Here is an 18,305-nt window from a genome sequence, read left to right as displayed (position 1 = left end):
GTTTTTTTTTTTTTTTTTGGAGCTTCTGTCCTTGAAGACTGTTGCGCTTGTTTCAGATTCAGAAAACATGAAAGACTTTTATTTTGAAAAATAAAAGTGTTACTAGTTTTTAATCGTATACATATTTGAAAAGTTATTTCCTCACAAACATTACATTTAGTGAAAAACCATGAAAAAAGGAACAAAAACATAGAATGTTTTGAATTATTATAAATTTGTCATTTTTTTCGACTTTGTCTTTGAATGGTTTCCAGTTTTCTTTGTATAATATTCCAACCTTACAATAATAGTATAAATTATTACTATTTTTAGTTTTGAACAACTGAACATACATTTTTTGTCAGACCGGGTGTTCTTTTAAATATCTGATTTTTTAACGTGAAGCATGCATTTGCAGCAGGTGAACGGTACCCAGAATGCAAAGGCATGTTAGCTGCAGCTTTGCGGCCAGACTGGAGGCTCAAAACAACAACAACAGGCTACTTTGTAGGGGCAGCAGCTGCATGGATAGCCCGGAACCCCGAGCATATAAGCATCTTTTCCTCAAATCGAAATACACCCTAGCTTTATAATGTAAGTGTCGCTAAAGTATGGGTTTTTTCATCGGCTAAAGCAAATTAAATCTAGTGTTTTGGGGGGAAACTGTTCAAAGCTTGCTAGCTAGCACGCTAGCTCCCTGCGTCTCTATGTTCGAGTGTCTTCCGGCAGCAGTGGCGGCAGCAGCGGTGCCATGAACAGTGGACTTCCACCCTCAGCTGCTCCGCTTGGGGGTGCCGGACTACCTAATGTTAAGGTGAAGTTTTGCCGCTACTACGCGAAGGACAAAACGTGCTTTTATGGAGACGAATGTCAGTTCCTACACGACGATCCGTCCTTGGCAAACCTGCCTCTTCACGGCGGCGGAGGTAGCCCGGTTCCCTTATCAATGGCCGGCAGCGGAGGGACGCCAGCGGTGTACTCCATTGGCGGCACGGCTACAGTCAGCGGAGGGACCGTGGTGTCAAAGAAGAGCGAAACGGTGGGGCCTGCGGGAACGTCCCTGGAAGGGCAGCTGCTAACCAGTGAGTACAAAACAGTAACCCCTCGCACAAGATTCCTGACTGACCTTACCTCATGGCCCAGTGGGGGAATTTCATAAGATAGCCCGAGGATTCTGTTGGCCTCTTTACAACAAAACGTGGTTTCTGTCTGCAGAACCATAACCCTTCGGCTTGCAGCTTGACATTCCCGCTGTTAAAAATTGATTTGTGACTTGTTTAGTCTTCACATCAATAGTAAGCCATATATAATAACATAAATGGTGAAACACACTCTTTAGCTCACACAGCAGAGGCCTGTTGTTTTCATTATGACAGCTGTGAGTGCATGGACGCTAGCCTTTTTGCGCTTTAGCCAGCAATTATTTACCAAAGTAGCTTAAATTGGTCAATAAAAAAGCACAATCATCTTAAAGTAAATAAAGCTTCCAAATTACACTAAAAGGTGGTGCTGCTGTCTGTTTATTATTATCCATGTTGTTTTGCCCATGTTAGCCTAGGAATGCTAGCTGTGCACGGGGCTTTGTTTTGACTCTGCTATCGCGTTTTTGCAGCGTGAACAAACAGTTCGCAGAATCTAGGTCAAAAATCCACTAGAAAAGATGCGCAAACGTAGTTCCACATTAACCTAAGACACTAATGGATATTAAACACTTATAACTTTGTTTTGTCTCTTGAGACGCTTTTGTTGAGGTAGGTGTTCTGAGCACTGTTTACACGCTTCATAACTAGCTCGTGGCTTTTCAACAACACCACTTTAAAGCACGTTTACAAACCTCTATTTTGTTTAAATCCTTGTCATATAAATCTATCTCCATTGATAAATAACGTATTTTATGTATGTTTGTCTTTCTCAGTCCCAGGGATGGAAGGTGCCACCCTGAGTGATGCCAACCTTAACAACTCCTACTTCAGCAGCAGCTTTATTGGGGTCAATGGGTTTGGAAGCCCAGCAGAGTCAAAATACTCAATGATGCAGGTACAACTTAAGGCCCGTACACACCGGGACGAATATTCGCCAGGCGTTATTCGCCAGCGTTTTTCGGCACGTTTTTTGTGTTCACACCCAGGCGATTTTCGCTGACGATGAGCCGAGCGAACATTCAATTTCATTCCCTGACATTAGATGGCGCTTAATGTAAACAGAAATACTCCTGTACACAAGGTGGCGCTGCGCAACTTTACGCTTCTTAAAGTCGCTTTTCACTCAGAAGAAGAGAGCAAGTATTTACGCGCTAGTCAGAATAATAAAAAGAAAACATGAATATTTCAAGCACCAGTAGCTCCAACTGGTGCTTCGTTCGGGGATATTTTAGAATGTCCGTCATTATTTCTTCGCGGCAGTGTAGACGCTACTTGGCGTCTATCTTCTTCGCTGGTATTTGTGCTCAGCAAGGCAGTTTTGTGTTTGAGCGCCCCCAAGTTGTGTTTTACTGTAACTTCAGAAGCTCCAGACACGTGTGCAAAAGCGGCATTTTCATTGGTCGAATAGATTTCGACGCGACGCGTCGAAAAAAAAACCGAACCCGAGGCGTTTTTTTTTGACGCTTTGACGCGTGGCGTTTTTTCGCGTCGGTGTGCACACTCACATTGGTGCCCTTTGTTTAGTCACGAGGCGTTAAACGTCGGCGAAAATCGCCGGCGAAATTCGTCCCGGTGTGAACGGGCCTTCAGACTCCTCATCTGCTTCTTTTGCAGACTGCATGCATGACCTTTTCTATTGCAGTGGGGCTTTAGGGGCCAAATGTCAAGTGGTAGAATTAGACCTTTGGGTTGTTGGTAATACACTTTTATGTTTGTTTACTTTGACAGAGGGAAGAGTTGACATCTTTTTGTTGAATTTCATATAGATTTTTGCATTTAGTAAAGTAGGAACCCAGTTGTCTTCACACTATTAACTAGATATTTACAAATCAATCCTAACAATGTTCATGAAAGCTCTCAGTGTGTGGGTGTCAGTTAAGTCGTTTTATACAAAAAAAGGTCAGCACTTTGATCAGGGTAGTTCCTGGATTGTTGACATTAAATATAAAGTTAACTTCTTGCAGAAGTTCTGAAAATGTTCATTGTGTCTAGATTCCGTGAACCACATAATCAAACTGTTATGGTATGGTATTAGAGCATTTTTAAACTCAAAATTGATCTTTTTGATGCCATCTTTAGCGGATGACTACCAGCAGCAGCTCTCCAAGCCTTCTCAATGATGGTGCCAAGAACTTCAGCCACAGCACTCATGGTGAGATGCTTTGAGAGGCTGTCGGGCAGCAGATAACACTTATTAATTCAAAAATTAAAGCATTACATTCTCCAACACCTGTCTTTTTTTTTAACAGATCCAGTGAACTCTTCAACATCCTCACTGTTCAGTGATTTTGGTGCTCTTAGCATTTCCCAAAGGAGAAAGGCAAGTACATAAGCCTTCTTAGTAACACGGGAGGTTTAAAATCAATGCTGTGGGGGTTTATTTTCTAATGAACTTGACACTACGCTTTTTCCTTGCACTTTTCATTCTGAAGGCAGTGGTAACGTTCATATTGTTTATCTAATGCTCATGTCATTAGGCTCCTAACCCGGCAGCAAGTGAATTCATCCCCAAGGGAACCCCTCGAATGGCTACAATGGTCCAGTCCGCTGTTCTGGCCTTCCCCTCGCCTCTCTTCGCACATCCTGGTCTCGGCAGCTCCTCCGCTTTGGGTCCTGGTAAGGGCTTTTTACTTACTCATTAATAAATTATCTTGATTCTGTTGCCACTTGTTTTCACGATTTGTTTTTTTTTTCAAGCCACAGTGTTTGTTAAAAAAATGTCTGAAGCAAAACATGATTGTCTGAAAGCCATCTAAAGTCAGTGCTATTCAGTTACAATTTGAGTTGGGCCAGATTGTTGAATATCAACATTTTGTTGGGCCACACATGTCTACGGTTGATAAAACAGGTAAATAACATGATGTAGAATTTTTACAAAATAAGGGCTCACGCTGGAACAGTGTTATATCTGCAAACCGTGCTGGTTGCTCAAACATCAGGGATGTAAACCGTTGCTAAAGAAATGTTATGCTTGCACATCAACACACTTCGCACTGCACCCACTAGATTTTTTATCTGCAACTGAAAATCAAATCATGCTGCTGGCAAATATTTTATATTAACCAATTATTACAATGAGACAGACGTTTGTCTGCAGTCTTGCGTGATTCAAATTGCACTGAAGTAAGATTTAAAGTTGTTTTAAACGATCTGAGACTTTTATTCTGACTGATTAAAAACACATCAATGTCATTACAATGTTGCATATTAACTTTATGACTACTAACAACAAACATCACCAAAGACAGAGTGGGATTCTGAGCCACATTGCTTTTAAAAATGATTCTCAACCAATAAATTTAATTTAAATTGCCTTGGTAAACCCCAGTTGCCTCTAAATTTGTATTAATTAGCATATATGGCAAATATTGACCTATAGATTTCATTCTCAAACATAGGTTAAGTTTAGCACTTTTTTTCCTTCCTACAAATGGTTCATTTAAAGGTTTCATTTAGTGTGCTACTGCAGAATGCATGTAATGTATGGCCCAGCAGCTGCATTTGTCAAAACAAATAAAACCATAATTCTACACTGGATTCTGGACCAGTGCTGCTAGTTTACATAAGTTTTATGCAAGAAGTTGTCATTTTAACTTGTCAGGTGTTGTGTGCCACTTTTATTTTGAAGGGTTCAAAAGGGAAGTTTTTTTCTTCTCTTTTTTTCATTTGTTGGTTAATAAATATTTCTCCATGCTTATTGAAGCAGAGAAATGTTTTTAATACTTGAAATACTAAAAAATGATTTGGTAGAAAAACAAAACAAAGTTCACTCAATTTGCTGCTTTCCAGGACCTAAGAAATTCTGCTTTGACTTTTAATGCATACCCATTTTCAATTAGTTTTTTTTACTTGCACTGACTCAATTGATTTGATTCATTTTCCTCTTGTTTCTGATCCAAACTCACTTTAATTTAGCAAAAACATAAATTCAAGGGGTCAAGGGGTCAAGGGGATGGGCATTTTACACGATGGAAGCAAAACAATTTCTAAAATTTACATTTTTTACTCCTCTTTCTGTTTCTAGGCATGTCTTTGTCTGCAGGATCCTCTCCGCTCCATTCACCAAAAATTACACCTCACACCTCACCTGCTCCTCGTCGACGCAGTCACACCCCAAACCCTGCCAACTACATGGTGCCCACCACAGCCTCTGATCAGGGTGCACACATCATTCAGAAAGAGACTGTAGGGGGGACTACATACTTCTACACAGACAACACCCCCGCACCGATGACTGGAATGGTTCGTGTTTTTGCCTATTTAGCCAGACGTACCATGACAAGGATTCTTTATGTCTGTCATGCAGCCATGTGCTAAGCTGAAAACAAATGAGGATTTTCGTTTCTCGATAAATAGGAAGCTTTGCTTTACGGTTTCGCTACAGGTGTTTCCTACCTACCACATATATCCCTCCAATCCACCCAACGTGGCCTACATGCAGCCAAAAGCCAACGCCCCGTCCTTCTTCATGGCCGATGAGCTTCGACAGGTACGGTGCAGCCGTCCTCTTTACGCAGTATCCACCCCCCACCCCCCTTTCTGGAGGAAATGTCTGATGCCATTGCCCTTTTGTCCCCCCACCCCCATCCCCCCACCCTCCCAGGAGTTGATTAACAGACATCTCATAACCATGGTGCACATTGACCACTCAGAAAACCCAGGTAAAATCAGTTCTGGTGTTGACTAATGCAGTAACTCATTTGTGGTTTCATATTGAAACCAGACAGAAACCAGACACAGAAAATCCTTGCTTCTTCAACAGAGATATTATTGCAATAGAATGTTCAAGGGCCCTGATACTTTAAAATAAGTTGGAATTTTAATTTCCTTTGTTGAAATACTGAACAAAATGTTCTCTGTTGGGTAGATGTACCGTCTGAGGTGGACAGCTACCACAGCCTGTTTCCTCTGGAGCCCCTCCCTCCACCAAACCGCATGCAAAAGACCAGCAATTTCAGCTACATTACCTCCTGCTACAAAGCGGTCAACAGCAAGGATGACATGCCTTATTGTCTGAGGAGAATACATGGTAAAGTACAATCACGTGTTTAGCAAAAAAAAAAAAGTCCATAAATTCAGCAAATCAAATTTATTTCCACATTGGTTGCATTACTAACTACAGTGTATATAATAATGGAGTTTGATTTGTTTGATTTAATTTAAAACATGCAAAAACTTTGCATGTTTTGGAACAGGGTGCGATGGCAGATAGGTGTTGATAATCTTACTCTATCATCCAGTAGTGAATGTTTTGAACTATTGACAGGATTCCGCCTGGTTAACACCAAATGCATGATGCTGGTGGACATGTGGAAGAAGATTCAGCACTCAAACACTGTAACGCTGAGAGAAGTCTTCACCACTAAGGCCTTTGGAGACCATTGTGAGTGTGCGGCTGTAGTTGACTGTGTTTGTATTTATAAATATATCATATTTCTGCATTTTCCCTCCCATTAATTTACATTTATTTTGTCGTTTACTCTGTAATCTTGTTATAGAAGTCTAGTAATGTGAAAATGTATCAGTTTGCTTTTCTAGTATATATTTTTTATTTAAAAAAAAAACAAAACATTTTGCTAATCTTAAAATTAGAGGTCAATCCCAGCTAAAAACAACAGCTAAGTAAATACTTTATTAGATTTTTATGTTTTGGAGACAAAAAAGACCCAAAGCTAACAATGTTTTAGAGCCCAGTGTCATTGTATTAAGAACAGACGTTTGCAACTGACAAACCTTCAGACATTTAACATTTTCAGATTATGTGTTGTTTAGAATTATTATTATTGTAAAAAAATTTGACTCAACTTTTTTGATACTGAAGGAAATTATTTTGGCACTGTAGATGTAAAAAAAAAAAAAAAAACCTAAACAAAATCAAATTAAAAACATCCTTTCAAAGTAAAGTATGTTTAATATAAGACGAAGAGAAAAACCAAACAAATGTGTACGTATATATGTACATAACACCTGAATATAATTTTATTTGTGTTTTTTCTTCACATTTTGCCAAACTCTGCACATTAGTTAAAAAGATGCAATGATTTATCATCGTTAATTATGTGGACAATAAATAATTCCAGACTCATAGAAATGCAAGCTTTTCAGTTAAGTTCAAACAGTCCGATTAATACTCCAGCTCCGTTTGGATGTTAGGAAAGATTTGCTACTCGATAATCTGCTTTCTATATTCCACAAACACATTCATGAGGAACTGTACAAGCTTAGAATTTGAACATATTGATGAAAAAAAGCTGGAGAATTAATGGAATGCTTACAGGATACTCTATAGTATTTTATTCACAAATAATCTTATTAAAATGACAATTGATAATTTGATTTTAAAGAAATAAAATAAAAACATTAACATCAAAACATTTTTGACCGTTATAATAATTGCTAGTTGCACCTCTAGTGAATTATTGCACAGTGTATTTGAATGAACTCTTGGCGCAGCTGAAATCTGTTGAATTAGATAAACAAGGACTAAATGTCTGTAGAAGTCTAGAAGTGGACCCTTCATGAGAGCTGTGTGTAATTAGGAGTTGAGCAAACTTCAGGATAGCAAATGCAACACCTAAGAGGAGAGGAATTTCACAGTGATGTGGAGATAAATGTACAGAAAACAGAAAGTTTGCAGTGTTTTTCTGTGAAATGTGGATATTAATACATCTGAAATATGAGGCCTCTAACAATAGTTTTTATTGTCTCTTTCTGTAACTCCATGATTTCTTAGACTTAAGGAAGAAACACATTCTTTGTCACAAAACTATTAAGGAATATTGGAGATAATTTGTAGGGAATTTCTGAGGGATGTTTTTTTAAATTTCCCATCCAGCAATACAAACTAAGATTTTTGTTTTCTTCTTTTTGCCTATAGCGCTGGTCTTCTCCTACGACTTCCATGCAGGTGCAGAAACAATGTTTAGCAGACATTTCAACGACCCATCAGCAGATTCTTACTTTACCAAGAGGAAGTGGGGTAAGTCGGCCTTCTTCCATCTTCGGTCCAAAATAACAACACGGTCACCATGCAGCACCACAGCGTTTCACAAGTCTACGCTTGCTGTTGTGTGCATGCTCATGAGCTCATTGTCACCTAGCTCCTTGTGTTTGCAGTATCTCATCAGTGTAGCCTGTTGTAATGCACAGCAAAAAAGACACATTTTCCGGTTCAAGAATACATTCTTAGGAGTTTGTTGACATGTGATATGGTTGAATCTTGACGGTTAAGATGCATTTTTGTGAAAGAGACATGTGAACTTGGAGGAAACTGTGGCTGAAACCGATTCTTTGACAGGTGTTGCTGTTTTTGTTGGCTGAAGGAATGACAGATAGAGGAAGCAAAGGCTTTCAGCTGTAGGTGTATTTTACAGCAAAGCTGATGCAGGTTTTCATGTTTGAAGTGCAGGAGGCAAACATTTCTTAAAATAACCCTAATAGACATAACACAAGTTGTTCAAAAGGGTTCCTGCCTCATTGTGCAAGTAGAGTTTATTGACTGACATTGCCCAATTCTGGTGTTGCTCATGACTGTGCAAAAAAGGTCCACAAACTTTTCTAAAACACTTTTTCTAGTTTTAGAAATGTTTCTGTCTCAAGATCAAAAACGTTGTTGGAAATAATTGTGTATATATGTGGATTAAAGTCAAAGATTGCTTTTAATTTTTTAAGTGCGAAATTTTGAAAGTTTATATATTTTTCAAAATAAAACGTGCATTACAAAGGAAAGGCTCTTATCATTGCTGCATTCATCAGAGATCAGTAATTGACAGATTTTATCGAACTGGAAGGCGTTTTAGGTTCAAGTCGGGGATGGTTTTCACCATCAACTTATGAGAAGCAGCTTTTTGATGTAGATAAGCTTTCTGAGGAAGCTATCGACCGTTTGCGGGTTAGTTCATTAAAACGTCTGCACTTCTGTCTGCTCTTGAGTGATAAAGCCTTTTTTTTTTCTTGTTGTCAGGGCAACACGAGCCACCCCAACCACGGCAGCATGCAGGTCTGCTACCCGAGTCTCTCATCTGGGCCTACATTGTCCAGCTCAGCTCAGCGCTGCGCACCATCCACACTGCTGGCTTGGCCTGTCGGGTCATGGACCCCAGCAAAATTCTGATCACTGGCAAGACGAGGTATAGACGAGGAATGCTACAATGCTGGGTTTAAAACCAAATTAATTATATGAACGATTGTTTGCTCCTGCAAATGTATATGTTCAAAATATCAAACACACGTGTTGTGTTTAAGGGGGATTCATTATTTAAACTTGACAGTTTTTTTTACTGTTACATGTTTATTAGCAAATTTTTGTAACGTTTTAGTCTTTTGTTGTTTTGTGATACACAAATCATATACTTGCACAAACTGCTTAGAAATTTGTTTTTCCAAAACAACCGAAGAACTTTTACCTTTTTTTTCTTGAACCAGTTTTTTCCCGCTTATTTAAAGTAGATATCACAAACGTTGTTCAAAGAAGATTTCATTATCTTGGTATGGCTGAAATGCACAGAAACGCATCCCAACAGTCTTTTATTTTGAAGGTTACGGGTGAACTGCGTTGGGGTTTTTGATGTTTTGACGTTTGACAACACTCAGAGCAATCATCTCGCCCTGATGCCACAGTACCAGGTACAGTCTCTAACTACACTCTGTGCAAATATAGTTTTTAAAGGTGTTTATCTTTTTCATTGCTTTTATTTCTTGTATGTTTCCTTCTGCAGCAAGCAGATCTAGTGTCCTTGGGCAAGGTGGTCCTGGCTTTGGCCTGTAACTCTCTGGCTGGAATTCAAAGGGAGAATCTGCAGAAGGCGATGGAGCTGGTGTCTTTAAACTACTCCTCAGATCTCAAGAATCTCATCCTGTAAGGGTGGCAGGGTGCACATGTGGTCAGCTGGTAGTGAGAGATATTTTTGGAATCTCCTGTAGCTGTGCTTTATAAATCAAATAGTTCATTTATCCCCCAAAAAGAATAAAACCAAAAAAGTTTAAAATTAAATGGTTTCCCAAAAAACTTGCTGGAAAAATAAAGAATATTTTGAGGTTTAAGCAGATCAAAAAAAAATTTGTTTGTTAAACCCTAATTTGATTTTGAATTATCAAACAAAAAATAAAACTTCCCTAAGAAGCTCATCAATTTCAAAAAATCATTGGTTTAATGGCTTAAAAATGTGAAAAGTGTCTGGCTGAAATTGGTTTGGTGGTTACTGATGGGCTTAACCACAAAGAGCAATAAGACTTCAAAACATAATCTAAAAAAAACTTAGTGCTGAAATAGGGCAAAACAAAAGGTTAGTGTATTCATCTCTCAGTTTTAGTTAACACCTTCTGCAACATTTTGCTACGGTTTCAACAGAATCGGTGTCTCATATAGGGCAGTTTGAACCAAAAAACTAAAATAAAAACATGGATGGTAGCTTTAAATTCACCGACTCAACCGTGAAAGTTTATAGTTATTTTTGGATTTTTTATTTTAGGAAATCAACTTGTTTCCTATGGTTTTTAAAATTCACACTAGTTTGATCAGTAAAAAGTAACTGCTTGTTACTGGATTTTGGCTTCATGCTCCGTCTCATCTCAATAGAAGGTTAAGGAGAATTTCTCTAAAATGGTTAAAGGTTCCAAATATGTTTCAGCCAAATGTAGGTTGATTTAATTTTTTGACAGCTGGAGTGGAAAAAATGTGGTTGTGCAGCTCTTTAGCAATACTAATATAGTTGTTGTATAGTGAGGTTCTAACCCTGGGCTCACACCGCAGCCTCTCTTTGTCCATTGTGTTAAATGACCAACATGACACTCTACCGCACACTTTGTGACTCCTTGTCAGTGGAAATGACGTAATGTTTACACCACGGTGAAAACATAGTGAGTGCAGTGGAAACAATTAGTTTTATTTTGAAAAATTGACCAGATGCACTTTACACTCCCACGCATGATTTCAGGTTTAGGCCGTTTTATTTGCCTCAACTTCACGAAAAAGTGCTCCGGCACGCGCTGGACCAAACCGAATGCTGTGTATCTGCCTCTCGCACTTTTCAAGTTACGTAAAGATTCCAGCGGCCGCACCGGAGCTCGGCTGGATGCAGTTTGAGCCCAAGTCTTTTGGTTTTTATTAAATGTTAACTATAGGAACAAAAAGTATGGAAATGCCTGCAACAAGACCCAAAAGCTTTCCTAAAATATTCATTGGAGAACCTATAGACTCGAGGGCAAAGTTTGATTAGAAAAGTGAATAAATGAAAGACACAGACTCCTTAATTTTTTATTTTTTATTTTTAAGATACTGAGGGTCTGGTTAGTGTTGTGTCTTTCTGTTGATGGGAAGATCTGAAGCCCAAATTGAACAGAAAGGAGACACTTGAACAGATAGACAGTTTTTCAGTTGGCTGGCACCGAGTCCTGACCCAAGTCTGATCCTCTTTCAGGGACAATCTCCTCACGAGTCATGTGTTGAATTTTGACCAGGTTGGTATAACGCCGCACTCCACGTTTGAAGGGGCAACTCCCAGCTGGCGAGTAAAACACCGGTCTGAAAAGACGAGTTTGATTGATTCAGTATTCAGTTTAGGGCCTGTTGTCTCTGCGTTTTGTTAAAGCTTTTCAGCCAAACTTTATCAGTGCTGTTCTCAACTTCCATGTTTGTTGATAGGATGAGACATATAGGTTTAAGTGCAGAGGAAATTAGCTCTGTAATCTAATGAACCAATTTAGATCTTTTAAACGTAGTCTGTAATCTTTTAAGCAAAAATACTCTACTTTTTTAATGTAAATATGATCCGTCATTCACATAATATACTTTTTATGACATAGCATCCATTAAAAACAACAAAAAAATCATTTTATTTAATCATTTTAATTTACAACTTCTTTTTCTAAGCTCTGAAAAGTAATAATTTGACCTTTTGCTTCTCAGTTCACGCTTCTTCTTACTTATTTTTTCTTTTTTTACTTTGCTAAAGTTTAAATTCACGTTGATTCATTTTTACTGCTTAAAATCTTTCTTAATTTATATCAAGTTGAAATCCTAAATCATGCTGCTTTAATGTATGGTTCACATAAAAAAAGATTTTCCAAGTTTCAGCATCACTTCTGAAGTTATATCAGATTTAGGTTTAACTGTAAAGGCTGAAACTTTTTCACATGGAAGAGGCTGAAAGCTGCTTCTGGGAGAGATGAGAGACTTTTGTTTTGCTGTCATCCAATGTTCGACTTCTGGTCTTTTGTGTGTTTCTGCAGGTACCTTCTGTCTGAGCAGTCCCGCCTGCGAAGTGTCAATGACATCATGCCCATGATTGGAGCTCGCTTTTACACCCAGCTGGATGCTTCACAGATGAGGAATGATGTAATCGAGGAGGACTTGGCCAAAGTAAGAAATTTGTTTTTGTGTGCCGGATTCTGTTGCTAGGTTGCTAGTTTAACTTCTTGAGAAAGTTGGTAGGCGAGCAGTTTACATACAGGATGTTGTACAGCACTCTTCTTGAATTTAGTCCCTTAAATTAAGACGCAACAGTGTCAAACAATTATTATTCTTTCTAAATTCTCCCTCCAGAAGTCTCTCTAAAAGGATAAAAAATAATTCTTTAACATTTAAGAATCTTATTTTGTAGGGCTCATAAATTAAAATCATCAGCTTTTATTAAAGGTTGTGCGTGGAAGTTTGCTAAACCTCAAAAGATGTTGAACAAATAAAATCTAAAGGATCACATTTTCACAATTTGAATGAGGATAACTGAGGTCTTTGGGGGAATATTTTATTAATTTTGTTAAGTCTAAATCTATTGCTTGTTCATACTGATTAAATAGAGGCTGCTGGTAAGGTTTTGTAAAGAAGTGACTTCTAAACATTACCAACCTTGAGAGAATCTGTGTTTAGTCAAAAGCAGAAGTGCTGGAAATGGCTTGTATGAACTGAGAAATAGTTGTAATGTTGTGACCTTATTCATTAAAGCAGAATAACTGAATAATTGGTGACCTCACCTTTTACTTTTGTGTTGCTTTAAATCAGGCAAATGATAAAAAGCTAAACTTGAGGAATTGTGAAAGTAATTGACAGAATTGGTCAGTTGTACTCGATAAAGTGTTTATGTAAAAAAAACAAACTCCTGAAAGTGATTAAGAAGTCATTTTTTATTATATTTTGCTTTTATAATGACATAATCAGTTGGGACAATTATAAAAGCGTGAGTTTTAGACGTATTCCATGCATATGCTTCAGTCTCCATAAACATGTTTTAATGGGAGATACAGCACATGTTCCATGCATGTTTCTAATGTTGAAACAGGGTGACATGTTGCAATTTGGAGTCATTTTCTTAGTCCACAGTTAAAGTCCCATTTTGATCATCTTTCGATCTATTGTAAAAGTGCTCTTTTAGTTCTGAATATGTTGTTTTTAGCCAAAATTTAAAAAAATTCATTTTTTAAGACATAGTTTTTGCAGAGCAGCAGTAGTTTGGTAGAAATTCCCTTCTGAAGCATACACGGATCTAGTGCTTTATAAATGTGTTCAAAAAAAAAAAGTTAACTCAAGTTGGGTGATTAATGATGTGGTTGGGGTGTAAAAATGGAGTCTTTAAATATATAAACTTGTCGATCAAAAAAAAAAATTCTGACGCTTCATTGTGGTAAAATGCCACGTTAAAGTCCTGCATTCATATTCTGTAACGCCAATTCAAACCTCAATGGTTATTTCTGGCAAAGAAATAACCAAAAAAATATTTTCAAATATGATGTGTAAGATCTGTTTGACTACAGCCATAGTCTGGTTCAGCCCATAAGAACCCAGACCCATTTAAAATAAAATAAAATAAAATAAAAAGAAATGATGTCTATTTTACCACAAACCAAGTGGACCACAGAATCCACTTCTGATATTTTTCTGTGACACTCATGTCAACGTGGGTCCTCATGGGTTAAAGCAGGACCAGCACACCCACAGAACCATATTAAAGGCTGGCGAGGCTGCAGATCAAAATAGACCATTTCAGTGCAGAAGTTTCTTTACCACTTTCAAAAAAAAATAGGAAGTTAATTTTTTTCTCTTGTTTAGACAGAAGGTTAACTTCCACATCTTTCAGTTTCTGATAGTTTTAGAATGATTGCAAACTAGTTTGTTTTGGAGACAGTGTCGTAGCAAAAGCCTTCCTCTTTCACGCAAGGAGCATTTACTGTTTGTTGCATCGTTTTCTGAAAATCTTTTAGCTGCATTACAAATAAAGGCCTTCAGTTACACTTTAGAACGGTACTTTATGCCAGAGGTCCCTGAACCCTGAGATGTGGACCGGTGCTGGTTTTTGGAGCAGTTGATACCAGGCCACAGAGAAAAAAACACGACTTTCCATTTTATTTATAATCTGAGTCTGAAATTTTTTAAAACTAGTGGATTCTCTCGACCACATCAGACTCATGCATGACACAGGTCAAGCCGCTCGCTCACGTGTTGAAAATACATCTGCTTAAAGCAGATGCACCGGCCTCTAAATGAGGCCAGCAGAGTTAACAAAACGTATTTGGAACGTATTTTGACACAGAAAAGAACTTGTGAGAAAACAGAAGAAAACCTTTGACTTCAAAGAAAAAAGACAAAAGTCAGGAGTTTCTACTGAAACGTTTTAAGCAGCTGCAGATATTTTACAGAGGATAATTTTTACTCTCAAAAATTAGGGGAAGCTGGAGGCAAAAAAATGAATACCTTCTTTAGGCTCGTACAGGCTGATCAGAGAAACTGTTGTTAGATACACAACCAGCCTGTGGCCTGAAAGAGGTTTGCGATCCCTGCTTTATGTGAATTCTGTCATAGATTTTACACGTCTTTCTTTTTGCAGGAGGTGCAGAATGGCCGTCTCTTCCGCCTGCTTGCCAAATTGGGCACCATAAACGAGCGACCAGAGTAAGAACAGTTGCACATCCTGACGCTTGCGCTTCCGTTTACGCTCTGTAATCCTGCCTCGTCTCTGTCAGGTTTCAGAAGGACCCGACGTGGTCAGAGACGGGGGACCGCTACCTGTTGAAGCTTTTTCGAGATCACCTGTTTCACCAGGTTACAGAAACGGGGTCGCCCTGGATTGACCTCAGCCACATCGTCTCCTGCCTCAATAAAGTCAGTACAGACCGTTAGAGTTGAATGAATCATTGCTTATAATGGGAAAAGGTCTTAATTTGATGAGACGGTCTTTTTTTGGACTGTTTTCGAGGTAAAATAGTCATCAAAGCACAAGTTGAGTTTTTTTCAGTCAAACATACTGAATAGTAAAATTGTGATCTACGGTGTTGAAATCGTGAAAAGTGACAAAAGAAGGTCGGTTTGATGCTCTCCATCAACCCATGGTGGTATTCTGTTGCAAATAGAGGAGATCAGACTATCACATCATGATAAATTCTTAGACAATTCTGGATACGAGGAGCCAAAATAACCGGTTCGTAGCTTTTAGAGATGCTCCTTCACTGTTGCATGGTCAGAATGAAGTGGCGTTACCATAAAACTGCAGCCATTTGTTTTTAAACAGTCCAAAGTGGGAGTGTGTAGTTAAGAAGATAGAAAAATTGATAAGCTCAAATTATTTTGCTATTAAATATGAGATGACTCAATTGAAATGTATATATTTGTGTAAAATTCCACGTCAGTGGATTATGACTGCTTATATGTCATCTCCTTGCTCCTCAGCTGGATGCAGGCGTTCCCGAGAAGATCAGCCTGGTCTCGCGAGATGAGAAAAGCATCCTGGTTGTGACCTACTCGGACTTGAAGCGCTGCTTTGACAGTACCTTCCAGGAGCTGCAGGCTGCCGCCGCTGGTTCTCTGTAGCGCCCCCTTTGGGCCCAGGAGTGGGACTTCCCAAGCCCTGGAGCATTGTATTGCACTACAGCGGAGGACCAGGCTCATGGACAACATCAGCACAGGCATCAGGGCTTCTGAACCTCAGTCACATACACTGATCCCTGTCCACCAGAAAGGCTTTTCTAACGTGTTTTTTTTTTTTTAAGTTTTCCTGAAACCTGCAGACAAATTTGGAGAAAAAAAAGAAAGACAAAAAAAAACAGAAAAAGGACTAATATGGAAGCTGTGATGTACGACCTTTTTTTTAAGCTTTGGGAACAGAACGAGAAACGAAAATTGAGGTTTTGAAGATTTTCCTGCTTTTATTGTTTGTTTCTACAGTTGGGGTATTTTTTTTTTTCAGGATGCACTAAGATTTTAATTTTTTGTTCATTTTTCCTTGTGTGAATGGCCTACAGGGTGCACAGAGAGCTAAAGTCACACACGGACTAAAAACCCGAGCAGACTCGCCGTGTAAAGAAACCACAGAGAGTTGAACGTTTCTATTGACTGCATCTCTGCCCGTTTGAGACCACACCCCTTCGTTCGAACGCACTCGGAGATGGGACACACCACTCAAGGCTGTCATTATTATGGGATGGAACCTGTTTGACACAATGGGCCAACCGCCTTTTGCCTTGGTTGTTGGTTCTGCTTAAGAGAGGACAAATCACTCAGGTGGTTGGATGAGAATTTTTCAGGAGATTTAAGAACTGCTGGCTGGTTTTTCTTGGTTGGAGCATCTTCTGGGGACCAGGAACTGGGGGATAAATTGAGGTTTCTGTGGCACTGAGGAAGAGGGCGTCTTCTGCTGAGTTGTTACATGCGCAGCAACCACCTTTACTATTAGATAGTTGCTGAATCAAATGCTCTAGGGTGGGTCATTTTGGGTTTACTGTCCGGCACCGGGCTTCGGCCTTTTTAGTGAGGCTTCTACAAAAGTGGAGCCACAGCTGCCTCTTTGTGGAATGTCCCTTTGTCCCACAGCCATCCTCTCACTTCAACCACGCCCGATCTCTGTCTCTTACTCTCCTTTCGTACTCATCTTGTTGTCCCAAACTTTACTTCTCCTCTTTGAGACAACATTTTAAGGAAAAGTGATGCTTTTTGAGACTTTTTACCAGCTGCTTTTTCTCTTTTGCTCAGCTTCTGTGCAGAAATGCACAACAAAATAAAAGCGAGCAGACCCCCCCCCCCTTTTGATCTTTATTCTGTGGACCAATTCCAGCAGGGTTTTAAGTTAAAGGAAGGGACTTTGGGTGACTGAGGATGGGGGAACATCAACTGTAATTTGTTTTATTTGACTTTTTAAGATCATGATATTCAAACATGCTGTAGACAAAGCACTGGCGCTGGCCTTGACGCTGACTGAAGGCATGGATTTCTCTCAGGATGATGGACAACTGGAGGGGCCCAATGATTGAATGTGTTTGGCTGTCATTGGCTGCCGCCTGTCCAGTCAAATAGAAGAGCTTAGGTGGAGTGGGTGGGACGAATGGAGGTTTTAGGGGGTTAATGACAGGTCGAAGGCATTGCTGGAATCATGTTACGAGGGGATTTCATGTTGCCTTGAAGCACAGATCAATTTTTACAGGTTTAAATGGGATCAAATTTGGAGAACATTTACTTAACCTGCAGGAATAGCTATTGAAATCAGTCAGACTGCAGATTGAGTCTTCTCCCTTTTGTCTTATTATGAATGTGTCCACACAAAAGTGTAAAGGGTCACAATTAGGAGCTACTGTTGAGTTATGACGGAGCCGTCTGGGTTACATTTAAACATTTTCTTCAAAGATCTGTTATTGAACGCAACATAAGTACAGGTAACATTTGTGTTGGATGGAGAAACGTCTCTGTTTGAGTCCAAATCGGCAACCTAAACATTTTCGGTGGATGTAGTGCTGTAGGAACCCCCTCCCAAACAAGCCCACACAAAGGCATGCCCCTCGACGCCGCCGACTCCATGTCAGTGCTCATATCACTGTAGTCCACATCACTGCACACACTCCACTTTGTTATTGACCACCTCTCCACAGAAAAACACCTAAAATCACCATCTTACTAGATCCTTTTTCTTTTGCTTTGCCCCACTTATGTTCTTGTCTCAGATTTTGCAACATTTGTGTGTACAGCAGTATTTTAATAAAGAATACAAAAACTGGTATTTGTGAGTAAAGCGGTTGCATTTGTTTTCTAGCAAGCTGCCAGATTGACCCCTACCGTCTCTTAAACCCCCATTCTGTTCTTCTTTTGATCTTTTAATTAGGATTATGCAGTTTTAAGCCCAAATTTAAAAAAAAATCTGTCGTTTTCTAGGATTGTTTCTGCGGAGAGACAGTAGTTGGTTAGAAATTTGCATCTGTGTTGTGGGTGAG

At 39.1% G+C, this 18,305-nt stretch overlaps 1 protein-coding gene across 1 annotated transcript; it reads left to right on the top strand.

Annotated features, from left to right (window-relative positions):
* Position 1: 1 nt before the first annotated feature.
* On the top strand, positions 2-18,094 carry pan3 (poly(A) specific ribonuclease subunit PAN3). The gene is made up of 18 exons (XM_004081267.5): positions 2-1,061; positions 1,895-2,016; positions 3,201-3,273; positions 3,371-3,441; positions 3,599-3,737; positions 5,146-5,363; positions 5,506-5,610; positions 5,725-5,782; positions 5,989-6,150; positions 6,388-6,504; positions 7,999-8,100; positions 9,085-9,250; positions 9,659-9,746; positions 9,839-9,978; positions 12,351-12,480; positions 14,939-15,003; positions 15,075-15,213; positions 15,778-18,094. Exons 1-18 carry the CDS (start codon positions 731-733, stop codon positions 15,916-15,918), a joined length of 2,367 nt encoding a protein of 788 aa, XP_004081315.1. The 5' UTR covers positions 2-730; the 3' UTR covers positions 15,919-18,094.
* The last annotated feature ends 211 nt before the right edge of the window (positions 18,095-18,305 follow it).

The sequence above is a fragment of the Oryzias latipes genome, chromosome 20 (genome assembly GCF_053564925.1).
Source record: "Oryzias latipes strain Hd-rR chromosome 20, Olatipes_Hd-rR_3.1".
Lineage (NCBI taxonomy): Eukaryota > Metazoa > Chordata > Actinopteri > Beloniformes > Adrianichthyidae > Oryzias > Oryzias latipes.
The sequence above is the reverse complement of the archived record's forward strand: the minus strand, read 5'-3'. Positions and strand labels throughout refer to the sequence as shown.